At 36.4% G+C, this 21,595-nt stretch overlaps 1 protein-coding gene and 1 long non-coding RNA gene across 3 annotated transcripts in view; both read left to right on the forward strand.

The window, feature by feature from the left end:
* Nucleotides 1-738: 738 nt before the first annotated feature.
* Nucleotides 739-21,595, forward strand: part of LOC149040482 (uncharacterized) — a 30,781-nt gene continuing 9,924 nt past the window's right edge. Inside the window, exons 1-10 of one of the 2 annotated variants that reach the window (XM_089181424.1) lie at nt 739-861; nt 1,321-1,395; nt 3,222-3,337; nt 4,626-4,683; nt 5,239-5,576; nt 5,759-5,974; nt 6,532-6,612; nt 8,222-8,270; nt 8,783-9,120; nt 9,368-9,594. In XM_089181424.1, coding sequence (XP_089037550.1) covers nt 3,313-3,337; nt 4,626-4,683; nt 5,239-5,576; nt 5,759-5,974; nt 6,532-6,612; nt 8,222-8,270; nt 8,783-9,120; nt 9,368-9,594 — 1,332 coding nt within the window. In that variant the 5' untranslated portion in view covers nt 739-861; nt 1,321-1,395; nt 3,222-3,312. Of the gene's footprint in view, nt 862-1,175; nt 1,239-1,320; nt 1,396-3,221; nt 3,338-4,625; nt 4,684-5,238; nt 5,577-5,758; nt 5,975-6,531; nt 6,613-8,221; nt 8,271-8,782; nt 9,121-9,367; nt 9,595-21,595 lie in introns of those variants that run through there. The other variant, XM_089181425.1, reaches the window with a different exon arrangement.
* On the forward strand, nt 15,063-15,920 carry LOC149040483 (uncharacterized). The gene is made up of 2 exons (XR_016179515.1): nt 15,063-15,321; nt 15,814-15,920. It is a non-coding gene; the product is annotated as an uncharacterized LOC149040483 (long non-coding RNA).

Genomic DNA, 21,595 nt, shown 5'->3' on the forward strand with positions numbered 1-21,595 from the left:
CGGCATTATGATGACAAGCGTACCGCTCTGAATGTCCGAGTTACAATTTGTTAAGATACCTACATTTGAAGCTGATCCGTGATAAACAAGTGAGCTGGTCTGAATCGTAGGCTTCAGCTGATTCTTCTTTAAATAGAGATTTTTTTGCCCTCCTTATTTTCCCAACATTCCTCTTAAACGTTCTTTTAAACAGAGAAACGAACTAATCTCAACAGCGTGAGCTGTACGTCTGTTATTTATCACTACAACACATTCCGCAGTCTCGTCCTGCGTGATTTCCCCGAGACCTTGAATAACCTCTAATCAGCAACGTAGCCAATGAGGATAGCAGATTAAATAGCAGATCACTCCACAAAAAGACTTCTTGTTAAGTTACCTGAAATACTCCTCTTAATCATTCGCATATGTCACACATTCCTTGAGCTGTTCTTGAGGAAAACAATCAAGTACGAGGCGACCTCATGTAATTCTTCATGAAATTCTTGATTCTACTTTGTTAAAGCCCACTCTTAACAACAGTTGAATTTGCATCGATGATTGAAACATTACGCTTTATAAATTGATGGATGGTTCTCGAATTGCTTCTGGGGTTTGCCATACACTGATGAAGAGCATACTGAACGCGTCTTTCGTGTGACCTTTCAAATTCTCCAAAATACATTTGCTATATGTGCAAAAAAAAGTGTTTGTTTAATTAAAAAAATTGCAAATTGTGTGACCACTCTTGCTGTTTTGTAGAAAAGGCAATAGGTGACTGCAAACTAGAAGAAACCAAAGAAGAAGTCAGGAAAACTAAAGAAGAGCTCTTACTTGCGAATAAAAAGGCTGCAAGAGAGAAGAGGGAACCGACTTTTAAGAAAGGTAAGAATTACGGTTATAAACCAGGAAAATGAATTCATGTATAACGTTTTCGTTGACAAGGCCATTTGGCAATAGCCGGTTTATTAAAAAGACAATTTGCTTTTATCAACTGAGTTGATGATGTAAATTCCTCAGAGTAAAATGACGAAGGGCTAACGCTCGAAACGTTAGCTTAGTTTGGATCTCTTCTTTTACGAGACACAGAGAATCCAGAGAACACTGTCTTCGATCAGTATACGTAAACGTTGCGTTACATAAAATTATATGCGTGACAGCTTGCTGGAGTCACAGGATAAACGCTCTTTGGACTGTTTAGGTCATCTACCAGCTTGGCTTGGGTGTCCATTGCTGGCTTCTGAAGTTTTGAATTCACTGAGGTGATTTTTTCCTTTACACGAGCGCTGAACTGTAAAATAGAAACACCATCACAGGTCCTCTGCAACTCTAACACTTTTTCAGTCTCTCGTTGATATAGATTTGAGGACGTAAGTCGAGGGGCTGTGTGGACTTGCGTCTGGGATATTTCCACTAAAGGTAAGTGCGAAGTTCGTGAATGTTCTACCTTTGGGAAGGTAGTTGTTTATGTGGTTCACTCAGTTCGTCTGTGAATTCACTTTAGTCGTTCATGGTCACTGTTCATATCATATCTATGTTATTTGGTTCTCCTGCCTCGATCATTCCTTGTTTATGTTCCGTGTTTAGTAACCTACTTCAATATGGAAGGAAGTTCATTTACAAGTACTGCTAAGAGCTGTCTAGGTTCAATCGTAATACAGGCAGCTTTAAAAACTTGTTTTGCGGTCTGGGTATCATGATGCAAGCCAAAACAGACTCTATGCCACGACTTTCTCAGCTAATTGATTGAACTAAACACGATTTCAAACCTGAACAGTTTACCTAAAATGAAAAATCTTCATATTAAAAAAAAATGAAGTGTCCGCTTAAAAGAAATTTGGATTCCAAGCGGGCTAAATTTTTTAGCGCACATTTCTGCTTTGTAGAGATGTCATAGGGATTCAGGTTCTTCAAAAATAAATATGTATTCAACGGATATTATAGATTTACACTGTAATGCGTTGTATTAGATCAAGACTGAGTATTAATTAAGCCACTCATGTTATTTTTACTATAAGACCAGTGATTAACGCCACCAGTTTGGAAGGAAAATCATTTTAACTGAATAGAAAAGTTTAAGTTTGGGTTCATGAAAAAGAGTCTTATGAGGCACTGTTCAACGGTGGTGTTGTTTTAATTTTTTATTCGCAGAAGTGAAAGATTTGCGTCCGTCTCATTGCGTTCGGCAAGAATGCCATCACCACGCGCACGAGATAACAAACATGCGATAGCACATAACAGAAACACCCACGCGTGTCGATCTAAATTATTCTTGTTTATTGTTATAGTTGTTCAAAACAAGTACAACAATGAAATTAATACGTGAAAGGCTTGTGACACTCCAAATTTACATACTTTATTTTACGTTTGTCTCGGGTTTCTGATCTAGTGTAGAGTAACACTTCCGCATTGCCATTAGGCGCATTGTTTGTTTGTTTTTATCGTTTGCGTTCAATTGTCAATTCAAGCCATCAGTTGGATTCAATTTTCTATCTGATCAAGGAATTTTACCTTGTGCTCGGTCTGATGTTTATGAACGAACATGGAATGCGTGAAACTGTGTATGTGATGCACAAAAGATAAGTAGCAAATGCGATGTATACTTCTCATCAACATTTAACAAGAGAATTGCTTTTACCACGTCATTCAGGTCAAATAATCTGGTTTACACATTATTAAGCGGCAATTTTTGTTCTGTCAAACTGTTTTCCGTTTAGTTTTAGTTGAGAAAACATAGGACATTTAATTCTTCTTCATTAAATTGATTAGGGACTTAAGTACAATTCTCTTACGTTTTGATTCACTTCACGGATCATGTAGTAGCCAGATTACATTATGGATTATGCGTCACATGTACTTACTACTTTTAGTTCAAAATCCTCGGTCGAATGTTATCAGTCAAAGCCGCTGTGTCGACCGATCAGTTATCCAAATATTTCAGAGACTTTATGTTAAGTCAGAAAGAATTTTCCAGTCAAACGAAATTCCTAAGTTTCTTTACGACTCGCCTTTGCTGCCTGGTAAATTTGGTGTAAATTAATTGCGATTCAACTTTCGGCTTGATTGGTTACAGGCGGGGAAATGTACTTTTCCATGAAAGAATTGGCACTAAGGCTGAATTGGAACAGATTTTTAAATTAAAATTCTCTGCCCGTTTCTCTATGCATGCAAGTATACGTGCATTTTACCCATGTGTTTGGCCTGGGGAGCAGTTAAGTCTCATTATATTGTGATATTTTTAACAGGCTGGTGACTCTCTTACTGAGGAACTCTTTGCATCGGTCAAAGATAACATCAAATATTTTAGAAACTCGCTGATTTCCAGATTTTTAAATAATGTCCTCACCAAACAGCGATGAAGGTAAGGTTAGAATTTGAATATGTACATTACAATTGCTTGGAGATGCATTTTAGTTTGCTTCGCGAACATGATGACAGGAGAACTTGAGATTTCTATTAGTGTATAGTTGACGAAGTCTTATCAACTGTTAAAGACAACTTGAAATAGATAGATTCCTAAGATATACGATATACTTGTTCAGGAAAAAAAAATCCGCACTGTAAATACATGTGTGTGTTATATATAAGAATTAGAGACTGTTATTAGTGCTTCAACATTAAAGGAACTCGCTTACTGGTTTATGTTCTCGGTCACCGCGAGTTTCACCCTCCGGCTGCGCTTTGTCCATTTTATTTAAGATGGTGGTAAAAATTGGGCTCAAGTCCTACCTAATTCCTTAGGAGCCTCTATATTTGCACCATAATATGATTTGAGCAATTTCACTTCGGCTGAAAGTTCCAGTTTAGTTTAGCCGCAAGGTTTCAAACCTTTCAAGATTGTTTTTCCGCTCCATCCCGATTGAGATAGATCTTTTAGAGCTCAAAATGAAAAGGAAACATGCCATGAAATACTCGTTTATAAAACAATGAGCATTTAGCTCATTGTTTTGGACAAAGAAAACTAAGCTTTCTGACTTCAAATTAGGGTTTGCAAAGGTTAGCAATCTTATTTACGAATGGAAAATACTATTTTGAAATGTTGATGTCCTAAAAGTGTTGTTCAAGAGAAGATTTGTCTCAAACTGTTCAATTTTCAGAATTAATTTCCAACACGGAGCTACGCAAGTTTTTGGTCGTAAATTCTAATAAACAACTTAATTATGGGGAATCTACAACGCACGGCTCGTAAAAGCTAGAAATTCGTACGTTTTCCGCTTCGTTTTTCCAAAGGAAAGTGTTATTTTTAAAAGTTATTTTCTAATGTTGATGTATTATTGAAGAGAAGATATGAATAAATGGCTTCAAAAGACAAATTTCTCATCCTAGAATGATAATTAGAAGCGAAAAACCCAACAGCAACACTAAGAACTTATACGTGACTTTGCCAATTGACCCCTTAATTTTACAACATTTGTTGATTACACTAAGAATAGTTCAATATTGGGTGGGGCATTTAAACACAACGTTGGCCCGAGGGGAAGGGAATTTGAACGAGCCAATATTCAAGAGTTAAAATGCCCGCGGGATTGCTCTCGGGGGGGGGGGGGGGGTGTTGAAGCTTCGAATTGATCAATGTATTAGGTCTGTACACCCAAAATAATGCTTGCATTTGCTTAAATAAACTTAGTTTGCGTGTATTTCTTTTAAAGTGTTTGCAGAAACTATAAGCATTCCACAGGAAGAGATTGAGAAGAGGATAATTTTTTCGTAAGTTTGATTTTTTCGAAATCATTTAACTAGAGATCTATTAACCATCTTATTGTAGCTGTTTTTGATGTTGTATTCGAGGGGAGATTACCTAGTTTCGTAAGTTAGTCATCAGACGAGTCAATAAATGCTTTTACGAACGTATGGCTTGCTAATCAAGGAGTTTAAGCTCTGACATCAGGTGAAAAAATCAAGGGGTAAACGGGAGTTACGATTTTACTGATATGCGTGTAAGCATGACCCTTCACTCGCTTGCATAAGTCACCAATAGAAAGGCGCCACAAAAGGATTTTGGTGTCATTGTTTGCATGAAATAACTTTTCCTTTCTTTGGTCGTAAACTTATTCCATTTCTAATTCTCAAAGCCATTTGATTAACATCTATTACCGTCTATGATAAGAAGCAGAGCGGGGTTATCTCAAAATTGACTTGGCGTGAGCATGGATTCACCTTAACGAGTAGCTTTTTCTTTGTCTTGTCCCCCACGACCTCGGGAACAACTTTCAAGCAGAAAGAGTGAACACCGTAGTTAATGGTCAACATATTTTCTTATAGAGAGTTGGTACCAGAGGAAGGTTTTACGTGGATCCTAAAAGAAACGGGCGTTTTAATAAAATTTTTTCCTAAAGCAGTACCAGATCCAAGACTGGTCACTTGTTCGTTGTGGAAGCCTGAGATGGTTCCTCCTCTTCTTGAAAACAATGAATCGTTGGTGAGCAATGTAATAGAACTCGACTGTGATGATCCACATGATGTAGTGTTCAGTTCCATTGAAGTAGCCTTAAGCCATTTTGCAATTTGTTTGAGAGGTTACGAGCTTGTTTTGAAGGAAATGACCGATTCCAAAGGACTGCACTGGAAGGATCTACGCACCTCAGAGGTGCAACCATCAGGTTTGTAACTAGCACAAGGCAATATTTGTTTTATTTTCTGTGGCTCATGAATTTTTAGTTTTAGAGTAACTCGCATAGTTTACACTGAAAACAAAGGACTGCACAATATTCACTCATCTGAGGCAAACTGAGGTAGCAGGCCTATTTAATTTCTTGTACATAGACAATGTATTTTTCTTAAGATTTTTCAGATCTACAAGGTGAATGTTCAGACTGGCAAACTAAATTGCCCTTTGTTAAGGCTAAAATAACCAGTTTTTCCCGGTATGCCGTTGTTTGTCGTCTGAAGAACTACAAACTTCGAAAAGAGGATTCAGGGGAACGTCCAGAAGTAACAATCAGCATACCAGATTTCCCGGGTTTTTGTTTGTCAAGTCCTAGGACCTCGTTTCCTGCAAGTATGGACCTCATCATTAAGGATAGATAGATAGGTTCCTAAGATATACGATATACTTGTTCAGGAAAAAAAATCCACACTGTAAATACATGTGTGTGTTATATATAAGAATTAGAGACTGTTATTAGTGCTTCAACATTAAAGGAACTCGCTTACTGGTTTATGTTCTCGGTCACCGCGAGTTTCACCCTCCGGCTGCGCTTTGTCCATTTTATTTAAGATGGTGGTAAAAATTGGGATTTTCAAGCGCTCTATGTTAATTTGGAATATTTGTTTCTTTGCACATATGAACATATGACGTGATCAATGAAAAATCATTGTAAACAAATACTCCAAGATCGATGAACTTTTACTACCATCTTAAATAAAATGGACTTAGCTTGTTGGGTCTTCTCTAAGTGTTAGAAGGCAGAGGTGTGGTCGTTTAAATCACTTTGCAAAACTGAACTATTTTATCCATTGTTAAGAACGGGTCTCCAGTATCTAGACGCCGTCCTATCTAACTATGTACACAACCTAACCAACTTAAATAGTGTCTTTTTCAAATAAATATGAAAGGTGCTACAAAAAGAACCCTTGGAGAATTTCTTGGAGATCCCTCTGACCCTATTAGCGATGGTGGTATAGTCCAAGATCAAGGTAAATCACGAAATGTTATTTTTGTTTCATATCTCAGTCGTTTGCACTATTGCACTTATTATTTTTTGGGGGTAATTTGTTATATTTATTTGGACAATTCGCAATTGAAAATGGTAGCTTCTGTCGATAAAGTTGATATCAGTTAATGGAATGTTGGCTTTCATTAGAAGTCCAAGCATCCGTGGTCTCTTCGATGACGAGGTTTCCTTAACATGACAATTTTATCATTGAAAAAATTAAAAACATTTAAGTATTAATGTTTCGCTTTAAAGCTTATTAACGAAAAGGATTTGTCATTCTCTTCCTTGTCAATCTTCTTCAAAAAAGGTTTGTTATGAAATAGTATAACTGAAAAAGAATCATTAGTCTTTGACATGAATAGAAATGGATTTGATCAATGAAAAATCACAGTGAACAGATACTCCAAGATCGATGAACTTTTACCACCATCTTGAATAAAATTGACTTAGCTTATTGGGTCTTCGCTAAGTGTCAGGAGGCAAAGGTGTAGTCGTTTACATCACTTTGCAGAACTTAACTATATTCTCCTTTGTTAAGAACGGTTTTCAGGTCCTAATGATAAACCAGGATGCAACGAAATCTCGCAATTAATTTTTTTATAGTTTTGAAATTGCTCGAAGTTTAAGTTTATTGCCTATTATAACATATCGCGGGCCCAAGTCCTACCTAATTCCTCAGGAGCCTCTATATTTGCACCATAATATGATTTGAGCAATTTCACTTCGGCTGAAAGTTCCAGTTTAGTTTAGCCGCAAGGTTTCAAACCTTTCAAGATTGTTTTTCCGCTCCATCCCGATTGAGATAGATCTTTTAGAGCTCAAAATGAAAAGGAAACATGCCATGAAATACTCGTTTATAAAACAATGAGTATTTAGTTCATTGTTTTGGACAAAGAAAACTAAGCTTTCTGACTTCAAATTAGGGTTTGCAAAGGTTAGCAATCTTATTTACGAATGGCAAATACTATTTTTAAATGTTGATATGTCCCAAAAGTGTTGTTCAAGAGAAGATTTGTCTCAAACTGTTCAATTTTCAGAATTAATTTCCAACACGGAGCTACGCAAGTTCCTGGTCGTAAATTCTAATAGACAACTTAATTATGGGGAATCTACAACGCACGGCTCGTAAAAGCTAGAAATTCGTACGTTTTTCGCTTCGTTTTTCAAAAGGAAAATGTTACTTTTAAATGTTATTTTCTAATGCTGATGTATTATTGAAGAGAAGATATGAATAAATGGCTTCAAAAGACAAATTTCTCATCCTGGAATGATAATTAGAAGCGAAAAACCCAACAGCAACACTAATAACTGATACGTGACTTCGCTACTTGACCCCTTAATTTTAAAACATTTGTTGATGACACTAAGAATAGTTCAATATCGGGTGGGGCATTTAAACACAACGTTGGCCCGAGGGGAAGGGAATTTGAACGAGCCAATATTCAAGAGTTCAAATGCCCGCGGGATTACTCTCGGGGGGATGCTCAAGCTTCGAATTGATCAATGTATTAGGTCTGTACACCCAAAATAATGCTTGCATTTGCTTAAATAAACTTAGTTTGCGTGTACTTCTTCTAAATTGTTTGCAGAAGCTATAACCATCCCACAGGAAGAGATTAAGAACAGGATAATTTTTTCGTAAGTTTGATTTTTTCGAAATCATATAACTAGAGATCTATTAACCATCTTATTGTGGCTGTTTTTTGATGTTGTATTCGAGGGGAGATTACCTAATTTTGTAAGTTAGTCACCAGACGAGTCAATTAATGCTTTTACGAACGTATGGCTTGCTAATCAAGCGGTTTAAGATTTTACTGATATGCGTGTAAGAATTACCCTTCACTCGCTTGCATAAGTCACAAATAGAAAGGCGCCACAAAAGGATTTTGGTGTCATTGTTTGCATGAAATAACTTTTCCTTACTTTGGCCGTAAATCCATTTTATTTCGAGTTCTAAAAGCCATTTGATTGACGACTATTACCGTCTATGATAAGAACCAGACGGGAGTTATCTCAAAATTGAAATGGCGTGAGTATGAGTTCACCTTAACGAGTAGCTTTCCCATTGTCTTCTCTCGCACGACCTAGGGAACAACTTTCAGGCAGAAAGAGTGAACACCATAGTGAATGGTCAACATGTTTTGTTATAGAGACTTGGTATCAGAGGAAGGTTTTACGTGGATCCTCAAAGAAACGGGCGTTTTAATAAAATTTTTGAGTAAAGCAGTACCAGATCCAAGACTGGTCACATGTTCGTTGTGGAAGCCTGGGACTGTTTCTCCTCATCTTGACGAGAATGAATCGTTGGTGAGCTATGTGATAGAGCTCCACTGTGATGATCCACACGATGTAGTGTTCAGTTCCATTGAAGTAGCCTTAAGCCATAGTGCATTTTGCTTGAGAGGTTACGAGCTTACAATGAAGGAAATGGCCAATTCCGAAAGATTACCTTGGAGGGATCTACACACCTCTAAGGTGGAAGAATCAGGTTTGTGACTTATACACCCCACCGACCAGAATACCATTGTGTCCCTTAACTGACGGAAGAACGGCTAAGCAGGCAATATTTGTTTTCTTTCCTGTGGCTCTTGAATTTTTAATTTTGAAGCATATCACATAGTTTACGCTGAAAACGAAGGACTGCACAACATTCACTCATCTGAACCAGACTGAGATAGCAGTTTCCTATTTAATTTCTTGTACATAAACATTGTATATTTCTGAAAAAATTTCAGAGCTGCAAGGTGTATGTTCAGGATGGACAAGTGAATTGCCTTTTGTTAAGGCTAAAATAACCAGATTTTCCCGCTATGCCGTTTTTTGTCGTCTTAAGGACTACAAACTTCCAAAAGAGGACTCTGAGGAACGTTCAGAATTAACAATCAGCGTACCAGATTTCCCGGGTTTTTGTTTGTCAATTCCTGGGACCTCGTTTCTTTCAAGTATGGACCTTGTCATTAAGGTAAAAGCACAATATAATTGAAACAGCCTCTTTTGACATCTTTTCTGTATTAAAGTTTTATTGTTTCTACTTTTACATGTTATTCTATAGTTTAAAAACATCATTCTTTACAATAAAATACTTGCATGCATCGTATTACTTTCCAGATATTACATAATACACATTAATCATCCTGACGTGATTATGACTCCGGCCGCTGCTAGTATAATACATCAAACGAAATACTTACAACACTATTCATCAAAAAGGAAGGTAAATGATTAAAAGAATTAAAGAAAAATACAGAAGGAATAAATAAAAAATAAACTGACTAATCATCCAAATGTGTTTTAAACAAGTCTGATTATCCTTAAATTTTATCATGATTGACATGTACCTTACTAGATTTTTTACATAAAGTAAATTTAATAGAGGGGTGAAGGACAAATCCTAGGACTGGCTCCTCCGAAGCCACATCACATTTTACAAGAGGCGTCCGAGCTGTGATCGTGTAATTAAACGGGTTCCTGGCAATTTGAGCTCACAAGCACGCTGGTAAGCACATGGTTAGCGTAAACTATTGTTGTTTCCATTTTTCAAATTCAAGGGCCGTTTTTGAGAGTCCATTTCTGTTACCTTCCTGGATATTTTCTGTTGATTCATTGAGGTACAATCTCGGAATTTTCTACGTGATTATGCACGATAAATTCGTATCGGAACCATAATTTAGGGAGGTTTTGTTGACAAATCATCACTTTATAATTTATGAACCATATCTATAACCTGCGTGGATATTTTCTTTTGAATTAATTGAGTCACACTCTCGGAATTTCATCAGTAATTAAGAACGATAAATTCGTAAATGCAGCAAAAGTGAAGCTCATTTTAAACTTTCAATACGATTTTAGGAAATTATACTTAATTGACTCTCGATAAATTGCTTGACATGATAATGTAAGGAGAAATTCTGCCAAGGTCACCGGCGGGTCTAAAGGTTTAAAATGGGAAATATTTCAAGATATTGTAATGATTAAAATTTTCTTATCCTTTCAAATGTAATTGGTTTGTGATATTTAGAATGACAGAAGCAGGAAAAACACTATTAACTTTTTCCTACTCCCTAGCAAGTTAATTAGATTTTGGATTCTACATTCAAACTGGGTGAGATTAAATTAATTCATATCATGTTTCATTATGGTTTGTTTACATGGAAAGGTAATTGATACTATAGTTTACAGACGTTTGGGTTGCCATCCCAATTAATATTCATAACAAAGTTTCATTTAACATAGAATGTTTCAACAACTTTCTCCTTTCTCTTCAATACCATTTACTATTTCTGGAGCACAATTTAACTCCCAAAATATGATTAGTAATTCTCCTTATTGTCTGCTATATAGTTCTTGTGATGTTAGTTCTGAGAATTTGGTATTGGATCAACTAATAATTCCCTGATTGATATTGTCTGCTTCATATTGTATTGATATTGTAAGGAGATTTTCTGTCTCGGTTACACATGAGAGTTAGAGGCTAGGGTTAAAGGAAGCAGGTTATTTAAAAATATTATAACTTTTCATTTAGGTAATTATTTGAATATGTGAGCAACATTTGATGTTTTCACATGTAACAGGATGATCAAGCTGAAGATAGCCTCAAAAAAGAGTAAACTGTAACAATCAGGTGATTCATTTGGAAACTTGAGCACTCGGTAAATACAACTCGGCTTGCAATTCTGGTGATTAAAGTTTGATGGGGTAATTGAAATGTCAGTCCCCATGCAGGAACCTTCCACATGACCTGTACAGTCATATGCTAGGAGATAACTTAGGAAAATGCATTTGTGTCAGTAGATGTATTTTAAGTCCAGTACCACCTAATAACAAAAATTATTAATTTCCTGTAAGCATGAATGTTGGGGAGAAATTATGGTGGTAATTGACCTCTTTTTGGCCAGGATGCATAGGGTCTGATGATTGTAATGTATATCTTTTGGCTTTCAAACTTTCTACTTTCTATTAATTGTAACTGTTTAACATAGCTATTTCTCTGTACCTTAAGCCCTCAAAAGTTGAAGCAGATAAGTCAGTAACCTGACTTCCTTTGTTTGGAATTGTGTGGTTATATAATTTTGCTATGTAAGTTACTACATCGTAACATGTAATATTATTATTCAGATTGCATTACATACTCTTGCTCAAGCTTTCATTAATGGTGTTTCTTACCAATGTTCATAGCCAAACTAAGCATTGATATCTGGAAATGGTCACAAGATATAAAGGGTAGGAATCTGGAAAAGCAAGGTTCTTCTTTTAATTAGGACTGAAATTAATGGGGGCCCTCCTGTTTTAATTCATGTTTTTACTTTGACCTGCCTCCTCCTCTGTAATGTTTAGGGCACATAGATGACGAGAAATGTTTTTGAATTTTTAAGCATTGTAGTTGAATTAATTGGTGTCCACATGATGCACAAAGCAAGAATATAAATGCCTCAGCTTAATAGTTTAAAAAATTAAAATAAGAGAGTTGCGCAGATCATATCTTATTTTTTATCCTCCTTTGGATATTTATCCAAATACATAGTCACTCACAGTCTCATTCACTCTCAATTTCCACTGAGCTTGTGGGAAGATGATAACCTCAGTATTTCTTTAAACTAAGAAAGGAAAACTTGCCCTCTCATCACAGATAGTTCTTTTGGGCATCATCAGTACAAACCTAGACTAATTTTTACCTGAAGGTGATTGTTCCAGGTAGGCTAACCCCTAAAAAATTAGTTTTGAAAATTTCTTGAACCTGTTGTTGTATGAACGTTTGACTCAATTTTACTTCACTAACCAACATGTAAACTGAATAAATAGAAACTTTAAATTTATTTGTCCGCCTTTTGAGGTGTGCATCAAAATTTTGAAGTCATCGCAGGCTTGAACTACAGGTTTAGAGGTAATCTGTGTTTTCATCATATAAACTCAGGATTATGACTACTTCGAATGACTTTACTAGTGCCATAAAAGTACAGGCAGGTGTTTTAAAAAAGTTAGCTTTTTCATTAGTACATGTAATTACAATAATTACATGAAATCTTACAGATGTATGGCACATTATTTTTTCGTCTGATACTACTGACATTTTATTATGTGCAGGGATTGGTATTGGCTATAAAATTTAAATCAAATTAAATTTTTGTGCACAGCCTATGCATCAAATTTATGTAATTTAATATTGTATCCTTCTTAAAACTAGTTTATCAGAATAACAATGAGTTAACAGGCACAAGTATGGCTTTTACAATGATAGTTTCCAGGTTTGGAAAAGTCGTTGCCAACTAAAATCCTCAGTTCCTTTGCCCTGACAGCCCAACCTCATCAAAACATTGCCAACAGGAGCAATTGGCTGATTAATGATACAGACAAGAGAGCCTATTCCCAAATACACCCCCCTCAATCCTGTTGGCTTATTCTGGACATGGCATTTCATACATTGCGTACAGCTGTAAATGCCACAAATTTTCCATCCCCTGATTACCCTTACGAATTGAATTCCCAGTTTTCTGGGAATTCCTAGGAATTCTCAAAGATTCCCAATTATGCAAATGATCCTTGCAAACTGAATTCCCAGTTTTCTGGGAATTTCTGGGAATTCCTAGGAATTCCTAGGAATTCTCAAAAATTCCCAACTATGCAAATTAGCTCTGATTTAAAAAGCTTGGAATTACTGGGAATTTCTGGGAAAGGAAGACTCCAGTTTTGAGAGGACTTGAAATCCCTAGGAATTCCTAGGAATTCTCAGCTTTACAAACTACCTATAATTTAAGAAGTGTGGAACTCTTGGGAATTTCTGGGAATTGAATTTGAGGAAATTTTAATACCCTGAGGTCCACATAAATTCTAAGAAATTCTCAATACCTTGAATGTGAAGGTTTTAAGAAAAAGAGTAATTTCAGAGGCTTAAAACTTTGGCTCAATAAAAGGTATGCTATACAAAACTTACCTAGAGATATACATACATGTACATGTTTATAACTTAAAGATCATGAAATTTATTACTCAAATTAGTAATTAGTAATTAGATTTATTAGTAAATCTTTACATTAATATGGATTTTCTCATGAACCAGCTGTCAGTTATGTTAAATGGAAATTCCCAACTTCCACAATAATTAACAATAATTACATTGTTATCTTACTTCCCTAACCTACATTACTGGTTGCCTTTGTTAGAAAACCTTGGAACAGTCAAGCTCAGTTGCCTCCAACGCTGTCAGAGACTTTTTGTTGACAATACTTTTAGTAGAAATTTCATGCCTTAGACAAACAAATTCAACACCTAATTAATCTTTCTTTTTTCATGATTGTTGTTGCTGCTTTTTTTCAGTTTTTTGCTCTATTTTCATGACTAATTGCTGTAATTTGTTTTGCTGTTTTTATTCTTAGAAAACATTTTTGTAAGAGTTCCAATACTTGTGGATCATCCACACACTTTGCAAACATTTGGCATGCAGACAAGACAGAGATAGTCAATGTTCCCTTTGAGGAAAAACACCTTTTATATGACGTCTTCAATTTACTTTATTTGAAACTCTGATCTGAAAATATTTGTCAACAAGACTTGTTAGTAGTGAGAAATACCAACTAAGTTTCCTTTCATAACTTAATTTCTTAAATGTCCCAATCACCGGATCTCCCAAAAAACATTACATATTTTTATTTTTGGTGCAAATTACAAGTCCTTCTTTATATAAAAATGAAAAGTGCTAGTCACACTTCAATAATAACAGCTCTTAAGTTTACTTGTTGTTCTTCTCTGTCTGTCAGCTATCAACAAAATTGTTTTATACTTCGGGCAGTGCATAACTATTTGTGGACCAGAGTTCCAACGCACCTCTGTAATCGCATATAGCTACTTCTGTCTCTTGTACAAATGTTTCTCCTTTGTAAGACGCACTCTACTCTGTTGTCAATACTGCTTTAAGTTCAGTGGAAACGACTGACTGAGGAATCGAGATGGCGGTGTTGGAACGTGTTGCTGAACGCTTTCTACGGTCAAGCTTTGTAGATTTAGGTACTGGTACACTGGGATCATCTATGTATCTCTTATACTTCCGAATGTGGTATCCTTCTTTTATAAATATGAGGGCAAAAGACGATTTGTAGTCGCATTCAAAACTGTGATTGGCTTGTGTTATTTCTCACCTTTGCCATTAACACAACTCAAGTGAGTTTCGAGTCTTTGTTTCCTCGACAACTTTCGGCCACAAAACGAGCATTTGTAATACGATCGATTCTTGTCGATTATTTCTACATAGAGTGAGCTCACATCTTTATTTATATCACCAAGCTATCCATCTTCTAGAAGCAGAGAACCGGTCGGAGAAGTCAGAATAAAGTTGGGCACTTCTCCTAACACTGCAATCGGCAAGCCAGCGGATTCTCTCTGCTAGCCAATGACAAGTCCTAAAAGATCCACGTGATCATGCCCGTGATCGGAAACAAAGAAGACTCCATTTGGCGCTCATCTTTGAATGTACTTTTCATCGGTTGATCGCTTTTCTCAACTGTTTTGCTTAATATAACATTTCTAAAGATAGCTTTTATTGTGGTTCAATGGGAAAACGAGAATAGCGTGAGTGTTGTAAAAGAAAAGAAAGTCGTTGGCGCCGTGGAGTTAAAAGAAGGGACAACAGTTGACATATTGACTGGTACAAACAAGGGTCGAATGGCCGTCTGTAAAGCTACGATTTTGAAAGTTTGTGGTGAGTAAAAATTGCGATATTCGTTACGTGATCAAAATCTTATAAAAGAATAGATGTAGCGGGTTGAATTAAGCTTACATAACGCTCGGCGCAACTGAAACTAGAATAATTCTGAGAATCGAATCGGTCACTTGCATGCTGCAGTTTCTTAAGCTTATTTAATGCTTTACAATGAAATAAACCTATCAGTAAGTTTTCAAGATTCCTCTAGTCACGTTTGGGAACATTCAAGATTCAAAATAGGAACTGTTATTAAACAAACCTTAGTACATAAAGAAGCCCTCCTTGGTAAAAACAAAATAATGTATTCAGCCCTTTTTTAGTAAAATCCATGAGAGAGATGTACTAACTCCAATATGAAAGTCACTCAATATAACAGAGATTTCTCAATTTGAGAATCCAATGAATGCCCTTTTCCTCATAGCCATCTTAAAAGCCTGGTCTAAGCTTTAAATATACATATTTTAATATATTATTTTTTTTCAAATTCAGATGTCAAGGAATCCAGATACAAAATGGTCAAGGTTCTTGTTGACAACCTCATTCAAGGCCAACTCATTGTGAGCCCAGGAAAAAAAATACAAACAGTACAAACAGCAGCTAAGTTTGCAGTTTAGGATAACTTCATTCTAATTTATTGTTATGGTTACAACAAGATCTTAATCAAAAAATCAATTTTATTTGACTGTAATTAGCCCCTTCACTCCCAAGAGTGCTTGGTTTTCAAATATAACTTAAGATATTGTATTTTATGGAAAAGAATCAACAGATTTTATTCACAATTTGTGTCAAACCAAATTTAATGATTGATTAGAACTATTTTATATGAATAGCTGTAATTGAGGATTAATCCGTATGAAGTTTTCAAGAAAAGAAAAATAAATCAAATTCCATCCTAATATTACCACACATTGATGTTAATAATTAATCAAAAATATTTTACATGTAAGCCTTAAATTAAGCTTCTAAATAAATTTCATTGAATACTTGAATTTTAGCTGGGTTTTTTTAATTTAAAGTATTTATTTTATATCATTAGCCTCAAATTTTTGCTTAAAATTCCCAGTAATTCTGAAACATTCCTAAAAATTCCCAAAAATTCCCAGAAATTCCCAGAAATTCCTAGGAATTTTTTAGATTTACAGCTTTTCAGGGAAAGTCATTGGTTCTCTGAGTTGGAATTCCTAGGAATTCCTAGGAATTCCAAGGAATTCCAAGTCCTGTTGGCTATAAACTTGGAATTTCTGGGAATTTCTGGGAATTTCTGGGAATTTCTAGGAATTTCTAGGTTTTTAGAACCAGAGTTGTTATGGTTGGGAATTCCTAGGAATTCCTAGGAATTCCCAGTCCGAATTTACCGTGAAAATTCACACCTTTATTCCTAGGAATAAATTCCTAGAAATTCCTAGGAAAATCCTAGGAATTCCTAGGAATTTTAAAAGCCATTTCGCAAGGGTAAGAGGCGATCTCTGTAAGAGCGGTCCAGGGCATTTCGCATCGGAAAAAAGTTTTACCTCAAACTTTGCCCAATAAACTATCTTTGGTAACAAGTAAATAAAACCTCATTAGTTTCTGGAAATACCTCAAAATAAAATTTTTAGAGCTCTCAAAAGTCAAAGCTGCAGAAGGCCCTTTTTTGACCTCTTGCGACATCGAAAATTTCAAAAGTTGAATAACCCGGTCCTCGTATCACACCTTATGCAACAAAAAATATTTTGTATTCTTAAAGTGTGTGATATACAAGGTGTATAAAATGCATTTCAATTTTGATATTCGTTTATTCAGAGGCTCGTCGTAATTTATTTAAAAACACTCGTTGGACAGCTTTCTGAAATTGGTTAAAAGTACTCTTTCTTTCTCGATTGATATTGCTCAAGTCCAGACCAGACCATTAAAAATTTCGCTTGATTTCTGCCATTAAGATGTTTGGCTGCAGAAAAATATAAAAACATCTTGCACTTATTGATTTTCTTCGCCGAGGTGACCTCGAACTTTTAGCGATATTGCAAGCGTGACAGCCGATTATGCAAATTAGTTCATTGAGCAAACTCCGACCGTTTTATGTGAGTAGCTCAATAAATCTTAGATTTTAACCATTTTAAGTAGAAAATATAGTAGGGCAGAGCTTTAAAACCACACCGATTAATACTTTAAACATTTTAAAAGGCCAAAATTTGACAAATTTTATTATCTCGTGACGAAAGACGTCAACAACAACGTATCGAATATCATAATTTGATTAGCACTCGCAAACTCTTTTTTTAAAAATTTGGCTTCTGTTATTTCATATTTGAGTTCTGATGGCTTACGCTATTCAAACCGGCATTAACATTTCAAAATTAAACTACAGGATTCTATTTAGTGTAACCAGCGATAACAGCACACACTGAAATACACCGTGACCACTGTCACATAATTCAATTGTGTAATTATCCTTAATTGCTTCTCCCTTAATAAAGCAGCGATAACATCGCCTTTTGGATCCGAATTCTGGTCAGCAGGAATAAGAGAAATTTTGTCTGCACACCTGTCTTTATGAAAGTTTCTATTCAGAACTCTAGGGAGTTCTTGTGGAAAAGGACCCCGCGATTTTTGAGGAAACAAATTATTACGTTACTTGTGACCTCGTTTTCCCAACAATTAGCTATATCTATACTGTAAAGTGCGTAATTGTATTAGCTGTAATTCATATGTCTCTTTCGGTACTGGTTTGCTTGGGATTAATAACACTAAATTCTTGAAGCGGTATTCGCCAAAAGAAGTCCTGTTTTCAGTCGCGTTCCTCAGAAACTTCGTTCGGAGACTCACGAGGAGTTTCCGGTTTGTTTAACTTGCCTCTGAGTACTGACTCAATAAAGAGTCATCTCTGCTTAATCCTTTTGTCAAAAGAGAGTTTCACAGAAGGAGAGCTTATCTTTATAGGGGCTGGCCTGTTCGATGTAGAAGACTCAGTTATGGCAAAATGTGGGTCTGCGCAAAGCATAGGCACACTTATGGGAAGTTCTGGCGCCAAAGTTCAGCGTGCCAGTATCCGACACACCCTGGTAGCGATTCCAAAGGGGTAAAGAGCCGGTATTCTGTCAATTTGCAAATTTCAAAGGCCATTTCTAAGATGTATGGCGTTCTATAGAGGTTTACACGATTCTGCAGCTAACGGAGCGGATGGTTTCAAGGATTTTCTCCAAATTATAGACGAATTGGAAAGCGTGGGAGCAGAAAAGGACTAGTGTAAAGAAGTTCGGAAGAGGCTTCAGGATAGCAAGTTGTATTTGAAGACTACATACCGTAATCACTGCGAAGAGGACGATAGCAAATGTGCCGATCACTGTAGGGTCTTTGCACTGAGCCATGCTGGTGTCACTGACGTTCAGAAAGTATGCAGTCACAGTCACAACGTGAAGTGTGAGGATTGTGAGATGCTGAAGAGTGTTCTTGAACAAGTAAAAGGCGCTATTTCTGACTACACAATGCAATTGGGTAGGTTTCAAGTGGAAGACTATCTGTATGAAGCAAAAAGTGCTGCCGCTAAGATCTTTGAATGGAGAGGGCATATCCTGAGAGCAGAAACCAGGATCAGTACGAGCGGCAAATTGTCGATACTTTGGAGGGAGACAAAGCATCTATAATAGTTGAGTGGACAATGAAGTTCATAGCGATTAAGTTCCGGGAAAAGCAAGTAGAATGGTTTCCCATGAGGGAAATCAATTGGCATGTGTGTAGCGTTGTTGTAAGACAGGAGGAAAGCCTGGAAGTAACCTAATACGTACACCTTCTTAATAGCTGTAAAAAAGACTGGTTTTCAGTGCTGTCAGTCCTAGAAAATCTCTTTGTCACCATAAAGTTACGAAATTCAGGAATGAAAAAGGCCTTTATAAGATCGGATGAAGCAGGTTGCTATCACAACAGTAAGCTAGTATCATCTCTACGAGGGCTCGGACATCAAGATTGCCGCTTTCAGCAACTTACACAAGAGGGCCTGCGCATTTGGAGAGCGTTTAATGTTGGGCCTGGAAAGTTTATTCGGTAAAATTAAAATTGCAATTTTTCCACAGAAAAAATGACGGATCTGGTGGAGGAGATTCCCTTTTTCCCCACTACTGCTCGACGAACTGCATCAGCAGGAGAAAGCAATGATGGCAACGACGGTAGTTCCTATCAATGCCCTGAACCTAGTTGCGATGAAGATTTTAAGACCCAGGCCGACCTTGACTTCCATATGAACTAGCCAGTTCATCATGTAAGTCCTGTGCCTGTGAGCATGACTTAAAGTCTTTATGACAAAGTGAAGAGGTAGTGGGTTCATCACTTTCAGTCGCTGTTATTAGAGGGTGAAAGTTCGACTGAACTGGTTGCAGTGGCCACAGAACCCTTGACAAGTACATCAAAGCTTCCCATGGGATGGGCTCTTCATAAGAGAGGTGAAAGTGAACGGCTTTCGCAAAACTTCAGGCAGTACTTGAAACAGAAATTTAATATCGGATGAGACACTGGCAGAAACCAAACCCAGAGAAAGTAGCAAAGGATATGCGAAATGCTTGCACAATAGATGGAGAGAGAATGTTCGATAGAACAGAGTGGTTATCCAACATACAGATTCAGGGTTTCTTCTCGAGATTGTGCCTTAAACAGCGATCTAAAATACAACAAGAATTGGATGATGCCACCGACGCAGACCACCACTTGATAGAAGCATCCGCGTCTGATGTAGACGAAGGGTGTTTGAGAGAGGCGAGGAACACAGTAATGGATGAGATAGATTGAAACATCCAATCATGTTTGATATCTATGATGTGTGCTCGTTCGCAAGAGAAGCAAGGTTGTCTAGTCTCAAAGTCAAGATGCTAAGAGACATATGCGAACATTTTGAGCTCGCATTCAAAACACAAGATACAAATGCAGCACCTCTTGCAAAAATGGAGGAAATGATTTCGGAGTGCAGTTGTTATGCAATCTAGTTATGACGTCCACCCGTTATGCGAATGCGAATCTTTTTATACAAGAACTCTTCAAACTTATGAACAGAGACTGTTATGCAGACAGATGTGACCACCAAATATAATTTTTTCCCTTTCAGCTAGAAATCTGAGAAATCGCTGCTTTATTTAGACGTGAGAAGTATTCAGGACAATTACACGATCGAATTACGTGACAGAGTCACTGGTCACGGTGTATTTCAGTGTGTGCTGTTATCGCCGGTTACACTAAATAGAATCCTGTAGTTTAATTTTGAAATGTTCATGAAGGTTTGAATAGCGTAAGCCATCAGAACTCAAATATGAAATAACAGAAGCCAAATTTTTAAAAAAAGAGTTTGCAAGCGCTAATCAAATTATGATATTCGATACGTTGTTGTTGACGTCTTTCGTCACGAGATAATAAAATTTGTCAAATTTTGGCCTTTTAAAATGTTTAAAGTATTAATCAGTGTGGTTTTAAAGCTCTGCCCTACTATATTTTCTACTTAAAATGGTTAAAATCTAAGATTTATTGAGCTACTCACATAAAACGGTCGGAGTTTGCTCAATGAACTAATTTGCATAATCGGCTGTCACGCTTGCAATATCGCTAAAAGTTCGAGGTCACCTCGGCGAAGAAAATCAATAAGTGCAAGATGTTTTTATATTTTTCTGCAGCCAAACATCTTAATGGCAGAAATCAAGCGAAATTTTTAATGGTCTGGTCTGGACTTGAGCAATATCAATCGAGAAAGAAAGAGTACTTTTAACCAATTTCAGAAAGCTGTCCAACGAGTGTTCTTAAATAAATTACGACGAGCCTCTGAATAAACGAATATCAAAATTGAAATGCATTTTATACACCTTGTATATCACACACTTTAAGAATACAAAATATTTTTTGTTGCATAAGGTGTGATACGAGGACCGGATTATTCAACTTTTGAAATTTTCGATGTCGCAAGAGGTCAAAAAAGGGCCTTCTGCAGCTTTGACTTTTGAGAGCTCTAAAAATTTTATTTTGAGGTATTTCCAGAAACTAATGAGGTTTTATTTACTTGTTACCAAAGATAGTTTATTGGGCAAAGTTTGAGGTAAAACTTTTTTCCGATGCGAAATGCCCTGGACCGCTCTTACAGAGATCGCCTCTTAATTATTTTGTAATGGAGTTTACAAGTTTTGGAAACTGGTTGGGTTGAAATATAATACAAAGACTTGCCAGTAGATCGTCGAATGAAAACTTTTTACATATCAATTTAATTTTTTGTTGCGTTTCATATTAACATGTTGCAATAACTCCATCTTCCAGTGAATTTAAC

Source organism: Pocillopora damicornis, chromosome 9 (assembly GCF_964200805.1).
Source record: "Pocillopora damicornis chromosome 9, jaPocDami1.2, whole genome shotgun sequence".
In the NCBI taxonomy this organism is placed as follows: domain Eukaryota; kingdom Metazoa; phylum Cnidaria; class Anthozoa; order Scleractinia; family Pocilloporidae; genus Pocillopora; species Pocillopora damicornis.